Here is a 26326-nt window from a genome sequence, read left to right as displayed (position 1 = left end):
GCAAAGGATATGAGCACGCACTTCACTAAAGAAGATATTCAGGCAGCTAAGAGATACATGAGAAAATGCTCTCGATCATTAGCCATTAGAGAAATGCAAATTAAAACTACGATGAGATTCCATCTGACTCCAACAAGGCTGGCATGAATTCAAAAAACACAAAATAATAAATGTTGGAGAGGCTGCGGAGAGACTGGAACTCTTATACACTGCTGGTGGGAATGTAAAATAGTAGAACCACTTCGGAAATCTATCTGGCATTTTCTTAAAAAGTTAGAACTACAATACAACACAGAGATCCCACTCCTCGGAATATACCCTAGAGAAATAAGAGACTTTACACAAACAGATATATGCACACCCAGGTTTATTGCAGCTCTGTTTACAATAGCAAAAATCTGGAAGCAACCAAGGTGTCCATCAATGGATGAATGGTTAAATAAATTATGGTATATTCACACAATGGAATACTGCGCATCGATAAAGAACAGTGAGGAATCTGTGAAACATTTCATAACATGGAGGAACCTGGAAGGCATTATGCTGTATGAAATCTGTCAGATGCAAAAGGACAAATATCGTATAAGACCACTATTATAAGATCTTGAGAAATAGTATAAACTGAGAACACATATTTGTGGTTACAAGGTGGGGAGGGAGGGAGGGTGGGAGAGGGTTATTTACTGATTAGCTAGTAGAAAAGACTATTTTAGGTGAAGGGAAGGACAACACTCAATACACGGAAGATTAGCTCAACCAGACTGGACCAAAAGCAAAGAAGTTTCCGGGATAAAATGAATGCTTCAAAGGTCAGCGGAGCAAAGGCGGGGGTTTGGGGACTATGGCTTAAGGAGACTTTTAAGTCAATTGGCAAAATAATTCTATTATGAAAACATCCTGCATCCCACTTTGAAGTGTGGCGTCTGGGGTCTTAAATGCTAAGAAGCGGCCATCTAAGATGCATCAATTGGTCTCAACCCACCTGGATCAAAGGAGAATGAAGAACACCAAGGTCACAGGATAACTATGAGCCCAAGAGACAGAAAGGGCCACATGAACCAGAGACTTACATCATCCTGAGACCAGAAGAACTAGATGGGGCCGGGCCACAACCGATGCCTGCCCTGACAGGGAGCACAAGAGATAACCCCCGAGTGAGCAGGAGAAGAGTGGGAGGCAGACCCCAAATTCTCATAAAAAGACCCGACTTAATGGTCTGACTGAGACTAGAAGAATCCCGGCGGTCATGGTCCCCAAACCTTCTGTTGGCCCAGCACAGGAACCATTCCCGAAGACAACTCATCAGACATGGAAGGGACTGAACAATGGGTTGGAGAGAGATGCTGATGAGGAGTGAACTACCTGTATCAGGTAGACACTTGAGACTGTGTTGGATCTCCTTTCTGGAGGGGAGATGCTAGGGTAGAGAGGGTTAGAAACTAGCAAAACCGTCATAAAAGCAGAGACTGGAAGGAGGGAGCGGGCTGACTCATTGGGGGAGAGTAAGTAAGAGTATGGAGTAAGGTGTATATAAGCTTATATGTGACAGACTGACTTGATTTGTAAACTTTCACTTAAAGCCCAATAAAAATTATTTCAAAAGAAAAAGCTAGAAATAGAACTACCATATGATCCACCAATCCCACTCCTTGGGATATATCTTAGAGAAATAAGAGCCTTTACACAAACAGATATATGCACACCCATGTTCACTGTGGAAACCCTGGTGGTGTAGTGGTTAAGTCCTACGGCTGCTAACCAAAGGGTCAGCAGTTCGAATCTACCAGGCGCTCCTCAGAAACTCTATGGGGCAGTTCTACTCCATCCTATAGGGTCGCTGTGAGTCAGCATCAACTCGAGGGCACTGGGTTTATGTTCATTCCTGCACTGTTTACAATAGCAAAAAGATGGAAGCAACCAAGATGCCCATCAACGGATGAATGGATAAATAAATTATGGTATATTCACACAATGAAATACTACGCATCAATAAAGAACAGTGAGGAATCTGTGAAACATTTCATAACATGCAGGAATCTGGACTGCATTATGCTAAGTGAATCAGTCAGTTGCAAAAGGACAAATATTGTATAAGACCACTATTATAAGAACTCAAGAAATAGTTTAAACACTGAAGAAATTATTCTTTGATGGTTATGAGAGGTGGGAGGGGGGGTGTGAGAGAGTATTCACTAGTTAGATAGTAGATAAGAACTACTTCAGGTGATGGGAAAGACAACACACAATACAGGCGAGGTCAGCACAATGGAACTAAACCAAAAGCAAAGACGTTTCCTGAATAAACTGACTGCTTCGAACGCCGGCATAACGGGGGCGGGAGTTTGGGGAACACGGTTTCTGGGGACATCTAAGTCAATTGGCATAATAAAATCTATTAACAAAACATTCTGCATCCCACTTTGAAGAGTGGCGTCTGGGGTCTTAAACGTTAGCAAGCGGCCGTGTAAGGTGCATCAGTTGGTCTCAACCCACCTGGATCAAAGGAGAATGAAGAACACCAAGGACACAAGGTAATTACCAGCTCAAGAGACAGAAAGGGCCACATGAACCAGAGACTACATCACCCTGAGGTCAGAAGAACTAGATGGTGCGTGGCTACAACCAATGACTGCCCTGACAGGGAACACAACAGAGAACCCCTGAGGGAACAGAAGAGCAGTGGGATGCAGACCCCAAATTCCTGTAAAAAGAGCAGACTTAATGGTCTGACTGAGACTAGAAGGACCCCAGTGGTCATGGCCCCCAGACCTTCTGTTGGCCCAGGACAGGAACCATTCCCAAAGCCAACTCTTCAGACAGGGACTGGAGTGGACAATGGGTTGGAGAGGAATGCCGGTGAGGAGCGAGCTTCTTGGATCAGGTGGACACTTGAGATTACGTTCACATCCTATCTAGAGGGGAGGTGAGAGGGTGGAGGGGGTTAAGAGCTAGTGAAATGGACAGGAAAAGAGAAAATGGAGGGAGGGAGTGGGCTGTCTCATTAAGGGGAGAGCAACTGGGAGTATGTAGCAAGGTGTATATAAGTTTTTGTGTGAAAGTTTTGTAAACTTTCACTTAAAGCACAGTAAAAATTAAAAAAAAAAGGAACCTCTACTCAGCGCATCATTTCCTGCCTGGTGGCACCTGTTACCAGGGACCATCAGTATTGATAATGGAGGTTCTTCTACAGTGAATTATCCTATCAGTACCTGTTCATTTTGGATTTTTTCCAGTTGACTTTTTTAATACCCAAATCCACATATGATTCAGTAAGTTCTATATTTAATTCTCCTTCTGAGTCTCTCGACAGTATTCCTAGTTTTGCAGCAGACTCATAGAGAGAAATTTCATTTTTTAGTTCTTTTAGTTCTTCCTAAAACACAAAAATATTGAAAAATTACTTTCCTATATATACACATATATACACACAAAAGAACAGTCATTTTATCGATGCTTCAAAATTTGTTCTAATGATCAATGGGGAGCAGAAAAACTTCTAATACATTAGTAGCATATGTTATAATTTATTTATAATTCTCCATGATGGACTATAAGCTGTACGTGGTATATACTTCTCACCAAGGGTGTTGGGTTTCACTAAATGTATATTGTGCTACTGGTAGGACCAATTGTAGCAAATGGATTAGAGGTAAACATTTGGACAAAAAATAGTATTAACTTCAAAAAAAAACAAAAAAAAACTGCTATAGTTAGCAAAAGTGACCCAGAAGTCCAGCTATAAGAGCAACTATAATACCAAGTCGATCACAGAGGGCTGCCTTACAGACCAAAAAATGCATCTAAATTACATTTACAGTTTTCAGTGGCCAGCATATGGCAAGTTTCCGAACAAAGTGAATTAATTAATAAGCAGGCAAACTTGAGCAGTTAACCTCAGGTCTCCCTCTCTGACATTCTGCCCTCCATGAAAAGCATGCTGTGAGCTTAGAGGGCATGGCAGCCCTTGCTGGCTTATTAGAGGTAACGCAGCCAGCCAGGCCAATGGCGTTGTACTGCAGACTGTCCTCGGTAAAGAGGCAAAACGCCCCTGATCCCATGGAAAAAGACCTCAGGAGCACATGAAAGCAGTCACCAGTGCTGCTCTGCTAGACTGCATGTTCTTCACGCTTGCAGATAAGCTCATCTCTGGGGCACTCCCACAGAGGAAAGGACATGTCACATTAGGAAGATGGCAGGTTTCTCCGGATATGCAGACCTGGGCTTGGCCACCCAACAGTGCGGGGAAGACGGAGAAATCTGAGGTCCAGAAACCTGACAAGATCCCTGCCTAATTGAGTCACCCCTAGAGTCTCTTCTAAGTAGCAACACTTACCTGAAAAGCCTTGTTCATGTTTTCACTCATAGTATATGCCTTTTGTGCTTGCTGCAGCTGTAGCCGTAGCTGAGCCACTTCCTGTACTGAGCCTACGAGGGAAAGCATCACAGAATACACTAAACATAAAAAGGCAAAGTACCTATGATCTATCAAAAAACTTGTGTCCACCGAGGCTACAGATGGTGGCGTTCTGCTCTGATCTCCACCATCTTTTTAAGTGCATAAAGACAGAGAGTTAGTGGGACCCAGAGACCTACATCTGGCTGAGACACTTCCAGGATTTGAAATGACTTCCCCGTACGTCCATGGGGCATTGAAGACATGGGCTACCGTGACCTTGCTGTGTATCCACCAGCCACATCTACAGACCTCGACACTCCAGAAACCCTTAGCAGAAGCATAACGTTCCAACTCATAGAAAGACAAAGAAAAAATGCTGAACCCATTTCTGAACTTCCAATAAGAAAACTACATCTTGCTGCCTTTGGCTTCTTTCTAAATGCTTTCGTTTTCACCACCCCAACCTCCATCTGTGAAAGCAGCACATCAGGGTTGTGCTTCCGAAACTTCAGTGGCCTGATATTTTAAAAGTACTAGGGGAGGCTCCCATCTGAAAGGGACTTTATCAGGTTTCTCCGAAAGAAAATGCCCATCTGGGAAACGGTTAAGCAAAATAATGATGGCACATTACGCACCTAAAGTAATTCATATGTTCAAAGTTTTTAAAGGAAAAATGCTCACCGAATAATACCATGTGGGAAAAAAAGGATTAGAAGTGAAATAGGGATTAAATGGGAAATTAATTTGCTGTTTGAACCTTCACCAAAAACAAAAATTTTTTTAACTGCATACATAGCTTAGGGATCAAAGATTAAAGACTTCCAGTCTTCTACTGAACTACCTCAGCTAATGGAATATAAGAAAGTTGTGAAAGGAAGACTTTTCCCCCTTAAGAAGAAAAAAAAAGGAATGAAACCTGTTGCCGTCGAGCCACCTCTGACTCATAACGATCCTAAGGGACAGAGCAGAATTGCTCCACTGCGCTCCCAGAGTGGCCAGCGGGTCTGAGCTGCTGAGCTTTTGGTTAGCAGCGGGCTCTTAACCACTGCGCCACCAGGGCTCCTTTTTCCCCATTACATTTATTATTTGTAATAACTTCACAGGCTTATCTTTAAAGTCTCTTTGTCTTTAGTATTAAGACAAAGTCTCTTTGTCTTTAGTACTAAGAAAAACGTAATAGTAATAAAATGGAACTTACTACTAAGTAGCAAAACAAACACACAAACTAAATAGTTAGCAGGGAGCTAAACAGAGTATGATGCAAATTTTGCCACCTCCGCAGCCACAAAACACACACACACACACACACACAAAACACACACACACACACACATTTAGGCCATCCTTTAGTACTCTGAGCTTTTGAATAGCCCACTCTTTCAAACATTGTACCATCCTTCTGCCTTTCACATGCCAAAGTGTGACTTTCACATACCAGTTAATGAAAACCCACTGAGCTATTTCCACAGGGGTGCTATTCACCAGCAAACAGGGGAGTTTTGTCTCTACACTAGTGTTTGTGCAAACAGTTGATTATTCTATTGCCTTTTATTCTAATACCATTTTATAAAAATTAATAAGAAGTAAAAGTGCTGTTGAATCTAATAATACGAAGCCGAAGTCACAAACTTAATACCAAGGAGAGCTTCCTAGAGATCTTACGCACGCCAGAACTGTAACTCTCTGGCCTCAACTGAATACAGTGGACCTAAACCAGTTAAATGGCTCTACCACTGCAAGGGGGGAAAGAAAAAAGTAAAAAAGGTACATAAAAGGGTAGAAATGTGTCACCAAAGAGGAGGTATAAAAAAGTAAAATAGAGTGAAATTTTATAATCATTTTCAGCTTTTAAGGATATAACTCACCTTATAACGTACACTTTATTACCTGATTTTTGCACATTCAGCTTTAGTATGTTTTCAAAAATGTGCTCGGTACAAAAGCAGGGAATTGTCTATGTGTGTGCATTCATTTGATTTGAAACAAATACACCCAAACACTAATCAGAGTTATCTGTGGGTAGCAGGATTATTAGTTATTTTTACTTGTCTATGTTTTCCAAATTATGTAATGAAAATACCATACCACTATAATGATTAATGTTTAACAAAAAAAATAAACTAGTCACCAATTAATTATCCTTTCTGTCCCTTGGAGATATTTCATAAGTTAGAGATCCTATGTTCTCTGGGTGCACTGAACTGTTGGGGAGACAATACCAACCAGACACCTACCTGATTGCAACAAGCCGGCACACTGCTTTTGACTCTCCTCTAGACTTCTGGTCAATCTGCTAATGATCTCAGTCTTTTCTAATTTGGTTGCTTCTTGAATCCTTTCCAGTTGTTTTATGTGATCTTTCAATTGAGAGCAAGTGTCTTCCTAAATAGAAAAAGTGTCCAAGAAGTCATTTTCATTTTCAGCTATTAAATATTGAAGTAAATTTATGATAAAAAAAATTTTTTTTTAATTTATCATAAATTTACGATACATAATTAGATTTTAAGTCAAATGTAAAACAGTCAAATGGCAACATCACCTTGTATACAAAGTTAAGTGCACAGGATTGGGAGTCAGAAAACGAGCTTGTGTGGCCTCAAGCGAATCATTAATTTCTCAGTCTATTTCTTCTTTTGAAATCATGTAAGAAAGGTTGAATTAGATGATTTCTAAAGTACCTTTCTGCTCTGCATTCACAAGACACTGTTAATCTAAAATCAGACTGTACTTAAGCCAGAGGAAACTTCTCATACCCCCCTCTGCATCACACACTGTCAGTGTAGGTGTATGTTCAGCATTCAACCTGTGTGCTGAGCAAACAATCCGAGAAGCTGGACTACGTGAAGAAGAACAGGGAATCGGGGTTAGAGGAAGACTCATTAACAACCTGCGCTATGCAAATGGCACAATCTTGCTTGCTGAAAGTGAAGAGGGCTTGAAGCACTTACAGACTACAGCCTTCAGTATGGATTACACTTCCTGTAATCTTTCATCTAAAGTACAATAATAATAATAACTTATTGACTTAAAAATAAATAAATGAAATCATACAAAAAAAAAAAAAGGCTCACAGGCTGAATCCTGGGCAAATGGTACACAGCATGGGGGCAGCAGGGGAAGGGAGTGAATTGACTGAAGTTACTGAAAATGTCTGAAAAAATAAGTAATGAGGGTAATTTTAAGCAAGAGCTTGAAGCAAGGAGAAGGATTTCGGGACTGATCCATAGGTTAACGTAAAGCACAATAACACCTTAAGAATACTAACACAGAAGTTCCCTTAAGGGCAGAGGAAAGGAACTCTGAGGTCTACCATTTGAACTTAAAAATTCATGTGCACCTTGTATTCTCTTCATAATGTAAGGAGCCCTGGTGGCACAGTGGCTCGGCTGCTAAACGAAAGGTCAGTGGTTTAAACCTAACAGCTATTCGGCACGAGAAGGATGTGGCAGTCTGCCTCTGTAAAGATTACAGGCTTGAAAACCCTATGAGGCAGTTCTACCCTGTCTTAAAAGGTTGTCATGAGTTGGAATCAATTCAGTGGCAACGGGTTTGGTTTTGTTTTCTTGGATATTTCATGATGTAGCTGTGTTTGCTCTAAATTTTTTTCTCCCAATTTTTTGAGCAAAATGACGCTTCTGGAAACTGGTCCATGTTTATTCAGTCCTGCAAACCTCCTGGCAGACTGCTGCAGAGTTCCAGGCCAGCTTGAGGAGCATGGTTCTAAGGTGCCAAAGGAGCACCTTAGAACGTGTAGAACACAAGGAGTGAGCTAATACTAACGACACTACTAACGTGTGTGGGAGGGGGGCGGTGGTGACCAAAACTGATCTGCGGTAAACACCAGTGAGCTAATACTAACGACAGTACAAACACGTGTGCTGGAGGGGGGAGGGCAGTCAACACTGATGTGCGGTAAACGCAATGAGTGAGCTAATACTAACAGCAAGAACGTGTGTATGCAGAGTGGGTGGGGGAGCCAACACCGATATACGCTAAACACAACCAGTATGCTAATACTAACAGTACTAATGTGTGTGCAGGGTGTGGGGGGGGCAGCCAACACTGATGTGCAGTAAACACAATGAGTGAGCTAACACTAATGACAGTACAAACGTGTGTGCGGAGGAGGGGGGCAGCCAACACTGATATATGGTAAACACAATGAGTGAGCTAATACTAATAGTACTAACACGTCGGGGGGGGCAGCCAACACTGATGTGCAGTAAACACAATGAGTGAGCTAATACTAATGACAGTACAAACGTGTGTGCGGAGGAGGGGGGCAGCCAACACTGATGGGCAGTAAACACAATGAGTGAGCTAATACTAACAGTACTAAAGCGTGTGCGGGGGGGAGGGCAGCCAACACTGATGGGCAGTAAACACAATGAGTGAGCTAATATTAACAGTACTAAAGCGTGTGCACGGGGGGAGGGCAGCCAACACTGATACGCTAGGGAGGGCACAGCATTTTTACAAGAGGCTGGGAACCGGCAAAAGGTCAGAGAAAACAAGGTTGACGTTAAGAACACTGTGAACAAAGAAAAGGCAGGACTGGCAATACTTTGACTACATGCAACTATCAACTAAACCATGGTGTTTCCTGTTGACAATTTCATAGACTCATAAAACTGTGATGTTTTAATACCAAAATAAATACATAAGCTGAGGGGTTCCATCGTTTCCATGATTAGTCTCACTAAGAACACAGCTCAAGACTGAGAAAGGCAGACATTTTTTAAGACTAAACGAGACAAGTGTGATAATACAGAATAGCTAAATCCATGAGGGCCAAGAGAGCTGCATAGGGTTCTGGTGCACAGAAAAGTGAGGATTAGACTACACGGACGTCTGCAGGAGTCTCTCAGCCAGCAGACAGTGCTTAAAGTGGAGTTTGTAAATGTAACATTAAAGGAAAGGTAAAAAATAGACCAGGTGTAGGCCTTAATCTACAAACCAAGGTCCCTGAAGTAAAGGGTAACCACTTTCACCAAAAGGTGAAGATTTCAAAAAGACCAGAATGAGGAAAGGTTTTATACCATGGAGGAGATAATCTGAGAGCTGGGTAAGGGTTCGCTCTGCAGATGGGAGGAGGCAGAAGGCACCTTGGAGGAGAGGCTATAGGAGAAGTTTGCTATTAGAGAGTTCTCTCATCAGGGGAACACCATGAGCTCCAAGAAGCTATCTCTTCCCATCTTCTCTGTCACACTAAAAAGCCCCAGAGGAACTCAGCCAAAATGGAAAGAACTGACAGGATATTTTGTGAATGGGCATATTCTTTTCTACCCATAAAAGCTGATGGCTTCAAGAAAACACTAATAGTATAATTTTACAAGCCATGTATTTCAGAAAATACACTAGTTACGAAGATATTAAAAAAAAAAAAAAAAGCCAGCTGTATCATGGAATACTACTCCTCCCATTACATAGGTCCTGTGTTGAATTTTGTCTTTCAAAATATAATTAAACATAAATACAGCTTGTTTACATCCTGGTGCTTAGCTTGGTTTGTTGAACAGAAGAAATAACGATTAGTCTACAATGTAGTTGTAGTCCTTTGCTACCAAGAACAACTGCATAAAGCAAAGATTTTCAGCTTCTGCAAAGGGAGGCATGACGCTCCCGGGATATCTGAATAAGCTCACGGGTCTTCTCCAGAAAACTGCATAGACTCACATGCAAAAGAAAATCATGCTCACAGTTTGGACTCCCTGGAGACACCAGGTTAACAATCTCTATAATTAGCACATTTTTCTGTGTCAACATCTACTCTATTCACATTGTACACATACAACACACATGTGTACAACAGTGCGTGACCACATGAGAGCCACTCAGAACCTAGACACTGGCCACTCTATTCAGGTTCATCCAAGTACATTATCCAGTCATTTGTACCTCACTCCTATTTTCCAAGAGTTGTTTTACTTTTCTTTGAAATCTGTTGAATGGAGTGTACTGGGGAAAGGTTTATCTGAAAGGGAAACATTTTGCACCTCCGCAATGACTTCTGTAAAGAAACGCAGGGCAAAAGGCGAAATGCGGCGTGCAGGTATGCACGGTTATCGGTTACCCAAGGAAATCCAGAGCAAGCTCCCTGTGTAGCTCACAGTCATGCACTTCTCTAATGGCAGACAGCTCTCTCCCCAGCTCCAGGATGACTTTACAGCACCTTCCCCATCAGGAATCTCAGTTTGGACCCTGAGATAGTATAAACCGAAGCTAGTTAACTTGACTTTGATAAAAATTACTGCTGAGCCAGTTGATAGCAAAAAGACAGCACAGAAGAGATACGGTGAGAAACATTTCCAGACGGAAGAAGCTGTGAGCACTCTGGAACCACCGGTCTGCAAAGTAACTATGCACTTACGATACAAGCACAGGCTGCCGTCAGTCCTACACTCCACAAGCAAACAAAGGCTCCATCACAGCTATGGAAAAGGACCTTAACCAACAGCTTTAACTTAGTCTGAAGCACGGTCAGTAGAGAACCAAGACTCTGTTCTCTCTTCTAGTCTAGGGTTCTTCTACTGAGGGTGAGTAAGAACGGAGGATGAAGGGCACAGGAGTGGAACTCCTTCTAGGCCATCCCATATGCACTTGTGTCTGAGGCAGCAGTAAATGGAGACATCTTCCAATTAACCCAGCAGGGAAGGCCACCAGGCCCCCTTTTTTCCAGTCATCCAAGGAGGTCCACTCTCCAAGTCCAACTAACTTTAATGCTACCATCCAAACACAGCCAAAATTAATAAAACTACATCTTAAATTATATTTACATTTAAATATTCTATGAAGTAGATTTTTCAATAATTTGGCATGACTTTCATTCTTCTCCATCATTATATATCCTCCACACTGATCCAAATTCAAAATACTTTCCTACATAAATGGAATACGAACATAAATAGGAAAACGCATCTAATAAAAAATCCCATATCCATATGAAACAGTACACAGACAATTGGGGATTCATCCGTAATTCAAGATTGTATTTGCCACGATCCCCTCAATAAATTAAAATAATCAAGAGTAGGTAATATAAACTCTTCTGATTTTTTAATAATGTATTCTACTTTATTATTAGGTTGAACATATAAAATTGCCAATAATGCAATCTTACATGGTTCTACATAAAAGCATGAAAAAATTTAGAGTCACCTGTATAAATAAGAAATAACAACCTAAATCAGGATAAATTTTAAGTGTGCTGGGATTTTCCATACCCTTTTTTTTTTACATCTTATTTTTCTTCTCTTCTCTCCCTGGGTTAAATTCATTCTGAAATTACATTAAGAAAAATGCATTCTGAATGAAGCCTAGGGTTTCAGAGCACAAGCAAACCCACCAGCTGACTCAATCACCCTTAGCTTAAAAGATTTTATTCCCTTTTGGGAAAAGATAAAAAATTGACTGTGAAATATGCTCAAGCTTTAAGTCTACATGATTTTAGATCGGACTTTTTTCCCTATTTTATTAACTACTTCCAAAATGACCTCTTCTCCTAAAAACTACTTCTAGATAGTCTTTACTGGCAGGTGAATGACCAAATTCTGGGAGACCCAAGAAGTGCCTTCCACTGGCTAAGGTCCCAGGACAAGCTCTCAGGTTCAGGCCAGCTACCAGCACACTCATTCATTTCAGTCTGGGTTTATTCTAGGGAAACGACAATTCATGTGCTCTGACAATATGTATAATACCTACAAATAAAAAAACTAGTAACTTGAGCATGGAGAAAGTACAAACCAACCCTATATGAGGAAGGAGTTTGGAAATTAGGGCTTCATGACAAACACGTAGATAAATCTTTGACTTTCAAGTTTCACGCACAAACTCTTACCATAAAACTCCTAAGATTTCTATGTTAAAAATGATGTTGTGAACCACAAAATGGCAGTTACAAATAATAACCAGTTTTACTTGTCACTAATAGTTGCTCATCTGAAATCATCCCAACCTGTTCCTGAAGTGCAGTAACTGTAGCATCTAAATTCTTCTGTAAGGAGAACACCTGCTCTTCGTACTTCTTCGTGAGGCCCATAACTATGCTCTCATGCTGCTCTCTAGCTCGATGAAGTGACTCAGAATGATGAAGGTCCAGCAGTTGCTGCTTCAGGCTTTCCAGAGCCATTTCAGTTGTTCTGGACTTCTTGATCATCTAGTAAACACACACAGGACATCCATTTTACAGTACTCTGACTATGTGCTCTATGGATTTTGACTCTGAAAACCAACCTGTTAAATGAAGGCAGAGAAGAAGGGGTCTCCCCACGGTGGCTCTAGTTCCTTCAGACGTCCCTCGCCGGGGCCCACCAGGCTGTGGGTGGTTGGAAACTTACTCACTGAGAACATGAATTTTGTAGTTACCTAAGGAGACTGGAAGAGGCTTCTGCAGAGCATGATGACAGTGTGGGTGTCAGAGCAGGAATCCGCTGGTTTGCACTGCCCAGTGAGCAAAGTGTGGGGCAGGCCAATTGTTAGGTCACAGAAAAAGGACAACAGTTTTTTGAAAGACTGATGAAACCTGCCAATGGTACTTATTAAAAATAAAGTTTTGAAAGCTGCAACTGTAGACTTGGTGTGGTAGGCAGAATATTGCACTCTTTCCCAGAGATGTTCATGTCCTAATCCCTGGAAACTATGACTATGCCATTTAAGGCAGCAAGGGAGAATGAAGGCTGCAGATGGAATTAAGGGCGCTAATCAGCTGGTCTTAAAATAAGGAGACTATCCTGGATTATCCAGGTGGGCCCACCGTCATCATAAGGATCCTTAAGTGGAGAAGATCAAGGCAGAAGAGTACGAACCAGAGAGACTCAACCAGCCATTGCTGGTTTTGAAGACAGAAAGGGGCCACAAGCCAAGGAATGTGTGCAGCCTCTAGACGCTGGAAAAGGCAAGCAAACAGATTTTTCCCTAGCGCCTCCAGAAAGAAACACAGCCCTGCTGACACTTTGATTTCAGCAAAATTGGTGGGACCCATGTTGCACTTCTGGCCTCTACAACTGCAAAATGACAAATTTGTGCTGTTTTAAGCCACTGAATTTGTGGTAATCTGTTACAGCGGCAATGGGAAACTAAGACACTTGCTGACTCTGTTGCCTTTATTTTTGTATTTATGCTACCCTATCTTTTAAATGCAATTTGTAACTTATAATAAGATTACAAAGTTGCAACTTTTTACTACATAAAAACATACCATAAAGCTATAGCCATGATAGTATCAGAGCAGAAATAGATAAATACATAAAAGTATATAGATTAGGTCAATTTTGAATAATATTCACTCTACATTTCTTGACCACCTACTACATACCAGGTACAGTGGCTAGGTGGTGGGGTGACAAGGTGAGGGCAGCCCAGTCTTGCCCTCAAGGTATTCTCAGTCTATTATAATAAACGCGATCATGTGCACGGAGAGGAAAGCAAGGACAACTTGTGAAAGGAAAGCCTGTGGGCAGGGCTTGTTCACCAACTGGCAGCCTGCGTAGAAAGGGCATTCTAGAGAGGGGTCAGCACATACAGGTACGAAAGCACAATAGAGGCTGTGGCACCTGAGGGAAGTAGGGATACACAAGAGTCAGCTGCTCACCTTGATGCCATACTTCAGCCCACAGGTTAGCAGGGTCACTGAAAGGCTTAGGCAAAGGAGTAACATCATCAGGACTGTATTTCAGAAAGATTACTTGGGCAAGATAAAATTTGTAGAAGGGATAAAAGAATAGAGACTATTTAAGACTTAAGCAATAAGATGGTAAAAGCCTCAATTAGGGACATGGGGGTAGAAATGAGGAGACTCAACAAGACTTACTGGCTAACTGGATGAAGGAGGAGGAGGCGGGGATGGAGGCCTCCAGGTTTCTGGTGCAGATGATTAGGGGACTGGGAGCACCACTCCTCGAAGGGAAGGGAAGGTGAAGTAGAGACAAACCTCTAAGTTCATCTAAATTTAGTTCTCTCATGTCAAAAGTTTTGTTAAATAAGTAAACTTTACACCATAATTTTTATCAGAAATAATCATGGCAAAATATTTACCTGTTCTTCACTGGCTTTTAATGCCTGTATTTGGGTTTCCAGTGCTTTTATTTGTGCTTCAAGCTGCATCTCCCTCTCTCTTCCATTCTGAAAAAGTTTCTGTGATTCTCGAAGACTGAGGGCCAAACCATCCTTTTCATCTAGGGCATTAAAAATGTTTATATAAATAATACATGACTGCAGAGGGGCCTAAACTGTCATAATCCCTATCAAATACCAGATCTATAGCACACATAAATGTTGCTGAATTAAATTCAGTTTGGACAAATGAACTTCAGTTGACTTATAGAAAGCTAGATAAAGAAATTATTCAAAACAGAATGCCTAAGTGACAACGTAAATTTTAGAGTATTAGAACCACATCCTCCAAAAATCTTACTGTATCATTTTTAGGATCCAAAGACGTCCTAACAAAGGTTTCAGCATCTATTTACTTGAGAAGCTGCACTGATGGAATAAGTCACCACTGATGATGTGCCTGAGGACTGGAAGCCTCCTACACCCATCTGCGAGTTGACTCCACCGCACACAACACATGTACCTGCAATAAACTCCACTTAAATCCGCCTAACCTTAAATTCTTCCTACATAACTTTGCTGCAACAATTTACAAGTTCTTCTCTCAAAATAAGTTTCATGAACATTACAGAAAGAGACATTTTCACTATCAATTAAGTTTGAAATGAGCTGGAATTCAGTCATAAAGTTATTCTACAAACAAATGTTCAACATTGACCAAGGCTACAGAAAGCATGAAGAGTAAGCGATTATAACCCAAGGCTACAGAAAGCATGAAGAGTAAGCGATTATAACCCAAGGCTACAGAAAGCATGAAGAGTAAGCGATTATAACCCAAGGCTACAGAAAGCATGAAGAGTAAGCGATTATAACCCAAGGCTACAGAAAGCATGAAGAGTAAGCGATTATAACCCAAGGCTACAGAAAGCATGAAGAGTAAGCGATTATAACCTAAGGCTACAGAAAGCATGAAGAGTAAGCGATTATAACCTAAATCTGTATTTACTCTACGTACTTCTCCCAGATACGGTGCTCTTTTCTCACTGGCACACCCTAAAGGAGTTGAGGGTCACTAGCTCTTACTTGGATTAAAGCTTCATGCTAATTTGTAGGCCCAGAAAATGTCCCATTGCAAACTAAGCAGGAGCCTGTGGGAACTGGAATATTTACCCAAGGTAAACTGCAGAAGGAATCAACAACTTTCTAGAAAAAAATGCCATCACCAAACTTAACTAATCGTCACTGATTCTAACAGTCTCAAGAGAGAAAAGGAAGGGGAATAAAAAGGATAGAAAGAAAAAAGGAATAAAATGAGGCCCTCAAAACAGTATGGTCTAGAGAGAAGTACCCCAAGACCTGTAGTCAGAAGTCTTGGGTTTCTGGTCTGCTCTGTCTGCGAACCCTGTGACCAGGTTCTTCACCTCTCTAAGCTTCAGATCTGAAATGAGGTTGCTGGACAAGGTGTCTAACTCTGGGGTACCTCAAAAATGACAGTGCCCAACAGTTGTTTTCTTACCTTTGATTATCAGAAGCTGGTGATTCAGATATCTAATCTGACGTTCACTTTCATTTAACTTTTCAGCTAAATTTTCTAGTTGTCTTTCTTTTGCTTTGTTAAGAACCTGAAGTTGAACAATCTGCATATTGTCTGCAGAATCTGCTTTGGAATTAAAGACAATTCATAATATTAAAAACATTCCAAATATAAACTTGTAGTCATTTAGGGCAGTGCTTTTCAAACTGTGGATAATACTATTAGGGTATTATGGAATCAATTTAGCATTTCTTTAAAAAAAACAAGATTAGAATAAAATAGATCAGAGTGCATCACGCGGTAAGAACAAGTAGTTAGAGATACTTGCTCATATAGATCAACACTGGGTACTGCATCACAGTGTAAAAATGTACTTACCGTGGCCACTGCCACAAATATCTGAAAGTCACGGCTTTAAGGTATAAATCCTGAATCACTACCTTTTGGCCAATTAAAAGAAGTACATACGAATTGCAATGGAATGAAGTAACACACTCTTGTTAAAAGAAAAACAGTACTTCAGCTTCTAGAAACCATTTTTAAAGAACATTTCTAGACACCTTTCCCACAATACCTGTACTCGTATTCACGCCGGTCCATAACTGTTGAATAAATAGATGAATAAAGAATTCTGAAGTCTTACTTGAGAAAGGACTAAGGTCATTTTAAGGACCTCTTGAAAATGATTTGGGGGAAAAGAATGAGAAAATGATTGGTAGTAGCAGAATAACATAATGATAAATGCTCATTTTCCACCAGAACACTGCTTCTCTAAGCTTACAATTAGTAATAAATCCATTAACTGAGCTTTAACTACTTGCTAACAAAATAATCCACTTCCCTTTTTAAAAAGAGATGGGATAAAACAAAAAAAAAACAAAACAAAACTGACAATTGAAAATCTTGTTAAAGCCCACAAATTCCTCTCCAGACCTCACGGCACACAGGGCTGGCCCAGGAATGAGCAGACTACAAGCTCCACCTCAATTCAAACCCATTTCCTTCAGCTACTGTTGCTAAGCTGCAATCACTAAATTTGATACTGCCGTTAAATTATTTAACTACCTTCCAAACGTCAAATTTACGCAAATTTTTAACCAACTTAAACAAAAAATAAACCAACCTAACAGAATGCAGATTGTTAAGAAAAGTAATGGGAGACGGACCCAAGATGGCAAAATAGACAGATGCTTCCAGCGAGCCCTCTTTACAACAAAGACCCAAAAAAACAAGTGAAACGAGTATATTTATGACAAGCAAGGAGCCCTGAGCATCAAAGGCAAGCTCAGAAAAAGAACAGAGGGGCAGGGGGAGGAAGGCACCGTTCAGAAGCAGAGAGGAGTTAACGGACCTGAATTGCAGGGAGCCCTCAGGCACCATTCCCGGAGCGGAGGTGGCGGGCTGGAACTAGCGTTCAGCCGCACTTTCCCCAGGGAGAAGCAGCCAGCCACAAAGCCTACTCACACATCCAGAACCAGAGAAGAACGGTGCTCCCGGCAAAAGCTAAGTACCTGAGTGTATCTTACCGCGCTCACCCCCAAGCCAGTTTCAGTTTCCCTGGGCCTGAGATAAGCATCGTTGAGAGCCTAGAGCCATCCTCCCAGCCTTGGAGAAGGAAAAAATTTGCAACTGGGGGAAAAGATAATTTGCCAGCTCCACTAACCGCAGAAGCTCAGGACAGAAGTGGCTCCTGTCCAGGTACAAACGGTCCATGGGCTTTCAGCACATTTCTGCTCTGCATGGACCTGTGTGAGCCAGTTCAGAATAATGGGCCCTTGTTGGCAGACTCCAGACGTTTCAGCTGTGAGGTATAGAGGTGGGTGTTTGATGGTTGCCATTGCTTTGTCTATTGAACAGGGTCCTCACCTACCCATATCAGGGGCCGAAGGACTCATAGCTCCACTGACTCATAGCTCCCCTCAGGTCACCCAGCCACCTGTGACAGGGGTCCAAGGATAACTGGTACCTCTCAGTCCTTACAACCAAAAACATCGGGTGCCCATGGCCCGTCTGCAGAGCCCACCCACCTGCACGCTCTAGGGAGCAGGGATGCGCTTTCCTCAGAGACACTCGGGGGTCAGTTCTCAGCCCCCTGCCTTGTTCAGTGTGTGACGCCCTGCTGTGATCAGATCCGGTACCCACACCAATCACCGCTGCCCCCCTAGGACTCTAGGACAGAGCCTCTACCACACACTTGATGATCAGCTACCTGGACACCTGAGCTGAATTCATACAAGAAAAGTGAACGGACTCCTAGACTGATATACCTGATAACAGCTCTACCCATCTGGAGACAGGACGCCAGAGCTCCAAAGCCGAAAATAAACAAGCTAGCTCACTCAAGCAACCCATCTGGGCATATCAAAACAAAGCAAAGCGAGAAGCTACGACACAGTAAGCAAGCATAAACTAATACAAGAACTTATCGATGGCTCGGAGACAATACTCAATATCAACCCACATAAAGAAACAGACCATGATCACCTCAACAGGCTATCAAAACAAAGAATCCAGGGATCTTCTAGATGAAAGTGCATTCCTGGAATTACCAAAGGCACAATACAAAAATTTAATATACAGAACCCTTCAAGACATCAGGAAAGAAATGAGGCAATACGTAGAACAAGCCAAGGAACACACAGATAAGGCAACCGAAGAAATTCGAAAGATTACTCAGGAACATAATGAAAAATTTAATACACTAGAAAAATCCATAGACAGACAGCAATCAGAAATTCAGAAGATTAACAATAAAATTACAGAATTAGACAACTCAATAGAAAGTCGGAGGAGCAGAATTGAGCAAGTAGAAGCCAGAATTTCTGAACTTGAAGATAAAGTACTTAGCACTAATATATTTGAAGAAAAGTCAGATAAAAGAATTTTAAAAAATGAATAAACCTTAAGAGTCATGTGGGACTCTACCAAGAGAAATAACCTATGAGTGATTAGAGTACAAGAACAGGGAGGGATGACAGGAAATAGAGAGAGAATTCTTAAAGACTTGTTGGCAGAAAACTTCCCTGCTATTGTGAAAGATGAGAAGATATCTATTCAAGATGCTCATCGAACCCCACATAAGGTAGATGTTAAAAGAAAGTCACCAAGACATACAATCAAACTTGCCAAAACCCAAGAGAATTTTAAGAGCAGCTAGGAATAAACAAAAAGTCACCTACAAAAGAGAGCCAATAAGAATGAGGTCGGACTAATCGGCAGAAACCATGCAGGCAAGAAGGCAATGGGAAGACTTATTTAAAAAATGGAAGAAAAAAATTGCCAACCAAGAATCATATATCCAGCAAAGCTATCTCTTAAATATGAAGGTGAAATTAGGACATTTCCAGATAAACAGAAGTTTAAAGAATTTGTCAAAACCAAACTAAAACTACAAGAAATACTAAAGGGAGTTCTTTGGTTAGAAAATCAATAATATCAGGTATCAGCCCAAGACTAGAACACTGGGCAGAGCAATCAGAGGTCCACCTGGACAGGGAAATCAAAAAACAAAGCAGAATTAAAAAAAGAAAACTTCAAAACAGGGTAACAGCGATGTTATTATATAAATGACAACGTTAAAACAATAAATACGGACTGAGAAATGTAACCATAGATCTTCCATATGGAGAGGAAGATAGGGCAATACAAAGAAATAAAATTTAGGTTTAAATTTAGAAAAATGGGGGTAAATAATAAGATAACCACAAAGGAGACAAACCATCCTACTCATCAAAATAAAATATGAGAAAAAAATAGAGACTCAGCAGAAACAAAATCAACAACAACAAATGTGAGGAAAGTACAATATATAATCTACTCATAACATAAAATTAGGTGGGAAAAAGAAACTGTCAAAAACACCCAAAAAAGACATCAAAATGATAGCACTGAATTCATAACTATCCATAATTACGCTAAATGTAAATGGACTAAATGCACCAATAAAGAGACAGAGAGTGGCAGAATGGATTAAAAAACACAATCCATCTATATGCTGCTATAAGAGACACACCTTAGACTTAGAGACACAAACAAACTAAAACTCAAAGGATAGAAAAAAAATATATCAAGCAAACAACAAGCAAAAAAGAGCAGGAGTAGCAATATTAATTTCTGGCGAAATAAATCCACCACAAAACATAAGGAAGGACACTATACAATGATTAAAGGGACAATATATCAAGCAGATATAGCCGTATTAAATAGTTATGCACCCAATGACAGGGCTGCAAGATACATAAAACAAACTCTATCAGCACTGAAAAGTGAGACAGACAGATCCACAATAATAGTAGAAGACTTTAACACACCACTTTCAGTGAAGGATAGGTACGTCCAGAAAGAAGCTCATTAAAGACACGGAAGATCTAAATGCCACAATCAACCAACTTACCTCATAGATGAATACAGAACACTCCACGCAACAGCAACCAAGCATACTTTCTTTTCTAGTGCACATAGAAAATTCTCTAGAATAGACCACATATTAGGTCCTAAACCAAGCCTTAGCCGAATCCAAAACACTGAAATATTACAAAGCATCTTCTCTAACCACAAGGTCATAAAAGTGGAAATCAGTAACAGAAAAAGCAGGGAAAAGAAATCAAACACTTGGAAACTGAACAATACCCTGCTCAAAAACAACTGGGTTACAGAAGACATTAAGGATGAAATAAAGAAACTCATAGAATCCAATGAGAATGAAAACACTGCCTATCAGAACCTTTGGGACACAGCTAAAGCAGTGCTCAGAGGTCAATTTATATCAATAAATGCACATATCCAAAAAAGAAGAAAGGGCCAAATCAAAGAACTATCCCTACACCTTGAAAAAACAGAAAGAGAACAACAAAAGAAACCCACAGGCACCAGAAGAAAACAAATGATAAAAATTAGAACAGAACTAAATGAAATAGAAAACAGAAAAACAATTGAAAGAATTAACAAAGCCAAAAGCTGGTTCTTTGAAAAAATGAACAAAATTGATAAACCATTGGCCAAACTGGAAAAAGAAAAACAGGAGAGGTAGCAAATAACCCTAAGAAGAAATGAGTTGGGCGATATTACAACAGACCCAATTGAAATTACAAGAATCATAAAAGATTACTATGAAAAATTGTACTCTAATTTGAAAACCTAGAAGAAATGGATGAATTCCTAGAAACAACATTACCTACCTAAACTAACACAAACACAGGTAGAACAACTAAATAGACCCATAATAACAAAGGAAGAAATTAAAAAGGTAATCAAAAAACTCCCAACCAAAAAAAGCCCTGGTCCGGATGGCTTCACTGCAGAGTTCCACCAAACTTTCAGAGAAGAGTTAACACCACTACTACTAAAGGTATTTCAGAGCATAGAAGAGGACGGAATACTCTAAAACTCATTCTATGGAGCCACTATATCCCTGATACCAAAACCAGGTAACGACGCCACAAAAAAAGAAAATTACAGACCTATATCCCTCATGAACTTGGATGCAAAAATCCTCAACAAAATTCTAACCAATAGAATTCAACAACATATCAAAAAAATAATTCACCATGACCAAGTGGGATTCATACCAGGTATGCAGGGATGGTTCAACATTAGAAAAACAACTAATGCAATCCATCATATAAATAAAACAAAAGACAAGATCCACGTGATTTTATCAATTGATGTAGAAAAGACATTTGACGAAGTTCAACATCTATTCATGATAAAAACTCTCAGCAAAATAGGAATAGAAGGAATATTCCTCAACATAATAAACCCAAACCAAAAAAACCCAGTGCTACAGAGTCGATTCACAGTAAAGGGCATTTATACAAAGCCAACAGCCGACATCATCCTAAATGGAGAAAGCCTCAAAGCATTTTTGAGACCGGGAACCAGACAAGGATGCCCTTTATCACCACTCTTATTCAACATCGTGCTGGAGGTCCTAGCCAGGGCAATTAGGCTAGATAAAAAACTAAAGGGCATCCAGATTGGCAAGGAAGAAGCAAAATTATCTCTATTTGCAGACTACATGATCTTATACATAGAAAACCCTAAGGAATCCTCAAGAAAACTACTGAAACTAATAGAAGAGTTCAAGATAAACATACAAAAATCAGTTGGATTCCTCTACACCAACAAAAAGAACATTGAAGAGGAAATCACCAAATCAATACCATTTACAGTAGCCCCCAAGAAAATAAAATACTTAGGAATAAATCTTACCAGAGATGTAAAAGACTTACACACTTCTGTAAGAAACCAAAAGAGACCTATTTAAGTCAAAATACATATCTTCCTCGTGGATAGGAAGAGTTAACATTATAAAAATGTCTATTTAACCAAAAGCAATCTATACATTTAATGAAATTCCAATCCAAATTCCAACTACATTCTTCAATGATATGGAGAAACAAATCACCAACTTCATATGGAAGTTAAAGAGGCCCCGGATAAGTAAAGCATTACTGAAAAATTAGAACAAAGTGGGAGGCCTTACTTTACCTGATTTTAGAACCTATTATACCACCACAGTAGTCAAAACAGCCTAGTACTGGTACAACAACAGATACATGGACCAATGGAACAGAATTGAGAATCCAGACATAAATCCATCCACATATGAGCAGCTGGTATTTGACAAAGGCCTAAAACAGTTTAATGGGGAAAAGACAGTCTTTTTAACAAATGGTCCTGACATAACTGGATATCCACCTGCAAAAAAAGGAAAGAAGACTCATACGTCACTCCATGCACAAAAACGAGGTCAAAATGGATCAAAGACCTAAACATAAAATTTATAATAAAGATCATGGAAGAAAAAATAGGGACAACATTAGAAGCCCTGATACATGGCATAAACAGTATACAAAACATTACTAACAATGCAGAAGATAACTAGATAACTGGGAGCTCCTAAAAATCAACCACCTATGCTCATCCAAAGACTTCACCAAAAGAGTAAAAAGATTACCTACAGACCGAGAAAAAGTTTTAGCTATGACATTTCTGATCAGCGCCTGATCTCTAAAATCTACATGATACTGCAAAAACTCAACTACAAAAAGACAAATAACTCAATTAAAAAATGGGCAAAAGATATGAACAGACACTTCACTGAAGACATTCAGGTAGCTAACAGATACATGAGGAAATGCTCACCATCATTAGCCATTATAGAAATGCAAATCAAAACTACAATGAGATTTCATCTCACTCCAACAAGGCTGGCATTAATCCAAAAAGCACAAAACAATAAATGTTGGAGAGACTGTGGAGAGACTGGAACACTTATACACTGCTGGTGGGAATGTAAAATGGTACAACCACTTTGGAAATCAATCTGGTGCTTCCTTATAAAGACAGAAATAGAAGTACCATGTGATCCAGCAATCCCACTCCTTGGAATATATCCTAGAGAAATAAGAGCTTTTACAAGAACAGATATATGCACAGCAATATATTGCAGCACTGTTTACAACAGCAAAAAGATGGAAGCAACCAAGATGCCCATCAACGGATGAATGGATAATTACGGTATATTCACCCAATGGAATACTACGCATCGATAAAGAACAGTGAGGAATCTGTGAAATATTTCATAACATGGAAGAATCTGAAGTGCATTATGCTGAGTGAAATTAGTCAGTTGTAATAGGACAAATACTGTATTAGACCACTATTATAAGAACTCAAGAAATAATTTAAACAGAGAAGAATATATTCTTTGATGGTTATGAAAGGGTAGGGAGGAAGGGTGGAAGGGGGTATTCAGTAATTAAATAGTAGATAAGAACTACTTTAGCTGACAGGAAAGACAACACCCAATGGTGACCTGGTTTAGTCCAACTCAGCACAACTGAACTAAATCAAAAGTAAAGAAGTTTCTGGAATAAACTGAATGCTTAGAAGGCCAGTGTAGCAGGGGTAGGGGTTTGGGGACCATGGTTTCTGGGAACATCTAAGTCAACTGGCATAATAAAATTTATCAAGAAAACATTCTACATCCCACCTTGGGGAGAGGTGTCTGGGGTCTTAAAAGCTAGCAAGTGGCCCTCTAAGATGCATCAATTGGTCTCAACCCACCTGGATCAAAGGAGAATAAAGAACACCAAGGACACAAGGTAATTATGACCCCAAGAGACAGAAAGTGCCGCATAAACCAGAGACTACATCAGCCTGAGACCAGAAGAGCTGGATGGTGCCCTGCTACAACCGATGACTGCCCTGACAGGGAACACAACAGGGAACCCTTGAGGGAGCAGGAGAGTAGTGGGATTAAAAAAAAGTAAAGTTTAATGCAGACCCCAAATTCTCGTAAAAAGACCAGACTTAATCGTCTGACTGAGGCTAGAAGGACCCCGGTGGTAATGGCCCCTAGACTTTCTGTTGGCCCTGGATAGGAACCACTCCCAAAGCCAACTCTTCAGACCGGGACTGGACTGGACAATGGGCTGGAGAGGAATGCTGGTGAGGAGTGAGCTTCTTGGATCAGGTGGACACTTGAGACTATGTTGGCATCTCCTCCCTGGAGGGGAGATGAGAGGCTAGAGGGGGTTAGAAGCTGGAGAAATGGACATGAAAAGGGAGAGTGAAGGGAGGGAGTGGGCTGTCTCATTATAGGGAGAGCAATTGGGAGTATGTAGCAAGGTGTATATAAAGAGAAGTAATGGGAGGTCACGTAGGCAGAAAGACCAGGAGCTGGAAAGGAGACCGAGTACAGGGTAAGTGAGAGAGTGAACACCCAGGAGGTGTCAGGTCACTGTTGTCACACTTAGTTACTAAGTTACCAAGGCCAGTTATGCCACACACACTGTCTACGTCCTCATTTCCTCATTGAGCAACTTGTCAACAAACAGAGGGCACCTCTGTATCTGCTACTGATTGCTTTCAGAAGGGCCTCCCCTATACCCACCCACGGGCATGGAGCATGCGGAGGCAGTGCTTTCCCTGGGGCCTAGCCCAGATAACCCAGACATCCAGTGTTACTTCTCCCCCTTCTAACCCTGGAATCACACCAGCACTTCAACATGCACAATAAATAGAAGTTATTCCATTTGCCAGGGAGTATGACAGTTAAAGTTGGAATAAGAAATCACCAGTTCAGGTTAGTTGCAGTACAAGTTAGGATTTTTTATTCTTTGTTTTTTAACACTAGCACATCATCTCCTCAAAAATCCTCCAGTCAACTATAAGCACTTTTTCTCATATTTATACATTTACTTAAAAAAAAAAAATTTCACAAGTGCCACACTACTAAACTTGGTATCTAAGCCTGGTTTAAATTCTGAATATAAAGTCATTTATGTCAGAATTGTCTAATTATTACATTAAAGCTCTAAAAATAAAACAAAATCATTAGGATGTTAATGGCTGATGTACTAAATTACACTGGTATACAATAAAAAAATCTGAGATTGAAAAGGAAACTGTATTTCATTTTCCAAAGTAGATTTCACTAATAAAAATATGAAGTGAACAAAAAGTCATAATAAACTAGAACAACTGAAACATAGTTAAGAAAAATTTAACTCTGCATTATGGAAAATTTCAAACATATGCAAAAAGAGAGAACAGTACAATGAATCCTCGTGACACCATCATCCAGCTTCGACAGTTCTGAAGTCCTGGCCAGTCCTGCTCCATCGATGCCCCCGCCCCACATTCCCTACAACACATTATTCTGAAGTAAGTCCTAGACTGCATATCAGCTTACTTGTAAATATTTTAGTATAAATCTCTAAAAATAAGTCCTTTTAAAAATATCAACAATAACATTATCATACCTAAAAATAATAACCCTTGAATATGCTCAAATACCCAGTTTTCAACATGCCCCAGTTATGTTAAGAAATAAATATAAACTTGACACATACCTTCATTAGCTCCTAAAAACTGCTGCTGCAGCCCTTCAAATGCGTCTCTTCCTGCTGCCTCCTGGGCTGCTGAGCCACTGTCCTGGGCAGAGGATTGATAGGGTTTATATGTCACTTTACGAGGTTCCAAAGCTGGACAACTAGGACTCTGTGATGTACCAAATTGCTGTTAGAAGATGACAGATTAAACCAGCAATTAGGACTTGGCCTTTTCTACAAAAATTAACTGACTCAGACATCTTAATTTTATGTTGTAGAACTTAAGTTGGGTATAATTGCAAAAGTTTATCCATCTTTTGCTTAAAAATAGCAATGATTGTTATTAACACTGATAACTGAAAATCTGCAACATGTACTTTGTGTGCACCTTAAGGAAACCTGGTGGCATGGCGGCTAAATGCTACAGCTGCTAACCAAGGGGTCAGCAGTTCGAATCCACCAGAGGCTCCTTGGAAACTCTATGGGGCAGTTCTACTCTGTCCTATA

The 26326-nt window shown here is 40.3% G+C and overlaps 1 protein-coding gene across 14 annotated transcripts in view; it reads right to left on the bottom strand.

Moving 5' to 3' along the window:
- CEP152 (centrosomal protein 152) overlaps nucleotides 1-26326 on the bottom strand; it is a 146691-nt gene that overhangs the window by 79232 nt on the left and 41133 nt on the right. For 10 of the 14 annotated variants that reach the window (XM_064291998.1, XM_064291995.1, XM_064291996.1 and 7 more), the window contains exons 6-12: nucleotides 25841-26006; nucleotides 15963-16106; nucleotides 14429-14568; nucleotides 12351-12551; nucleotides 6631-6778; nucleotides 4334-4425; nucleotides 3210-3373 (exon numbers count right to left, since the gene is read on the bottom strand). In XM_064291998.1, coding sequence (XP_064148068.1) covers nucleotides 3210-3373; nucleotides 4334-4425; nucleotides 6631-6778; nucleotides 12351-12551; nucleotides 14429-14568; nucleotides 15963-16106; nucleotides 25841-26006 — 1055 coding nt within the window. The remainder of the gene's footprint in view (nucleotides 1-3209; nucleotides 3374-4333; nucleotides 4426-6630; nucleotides 6779-12350; nucleotides 12552-14428; nucleotides 14569-15962; nucleotides 16107-25840; nucleotides 26007-26326) is intronic. The other 4 variants (XM_064291994.1, XM_064292004.1, XM_064292001.1 and 1 more) reach the window with 3 other exon arrangements.

The sequence above is a fragment of the Loxodonta africana genome, chromosome 10 (assembly GCF_030014295.1).
Source record: "Loxodonta africana isolate mLoxAfr1 chromosome 10, mLoxAfr1.hap2, whole genome shotgun sequence".
Taxonomy (NCBI): Eukaryota; Metazoa; Chordata; class Mammalia; order Proboscidea; family Elephantidae; genus Loxodonta; species Loxodonta africana.
Note: the sequence above shows the minus strand (reverse complement) of the source record. Positions and strands in the feature narration are given on the sequence as shown.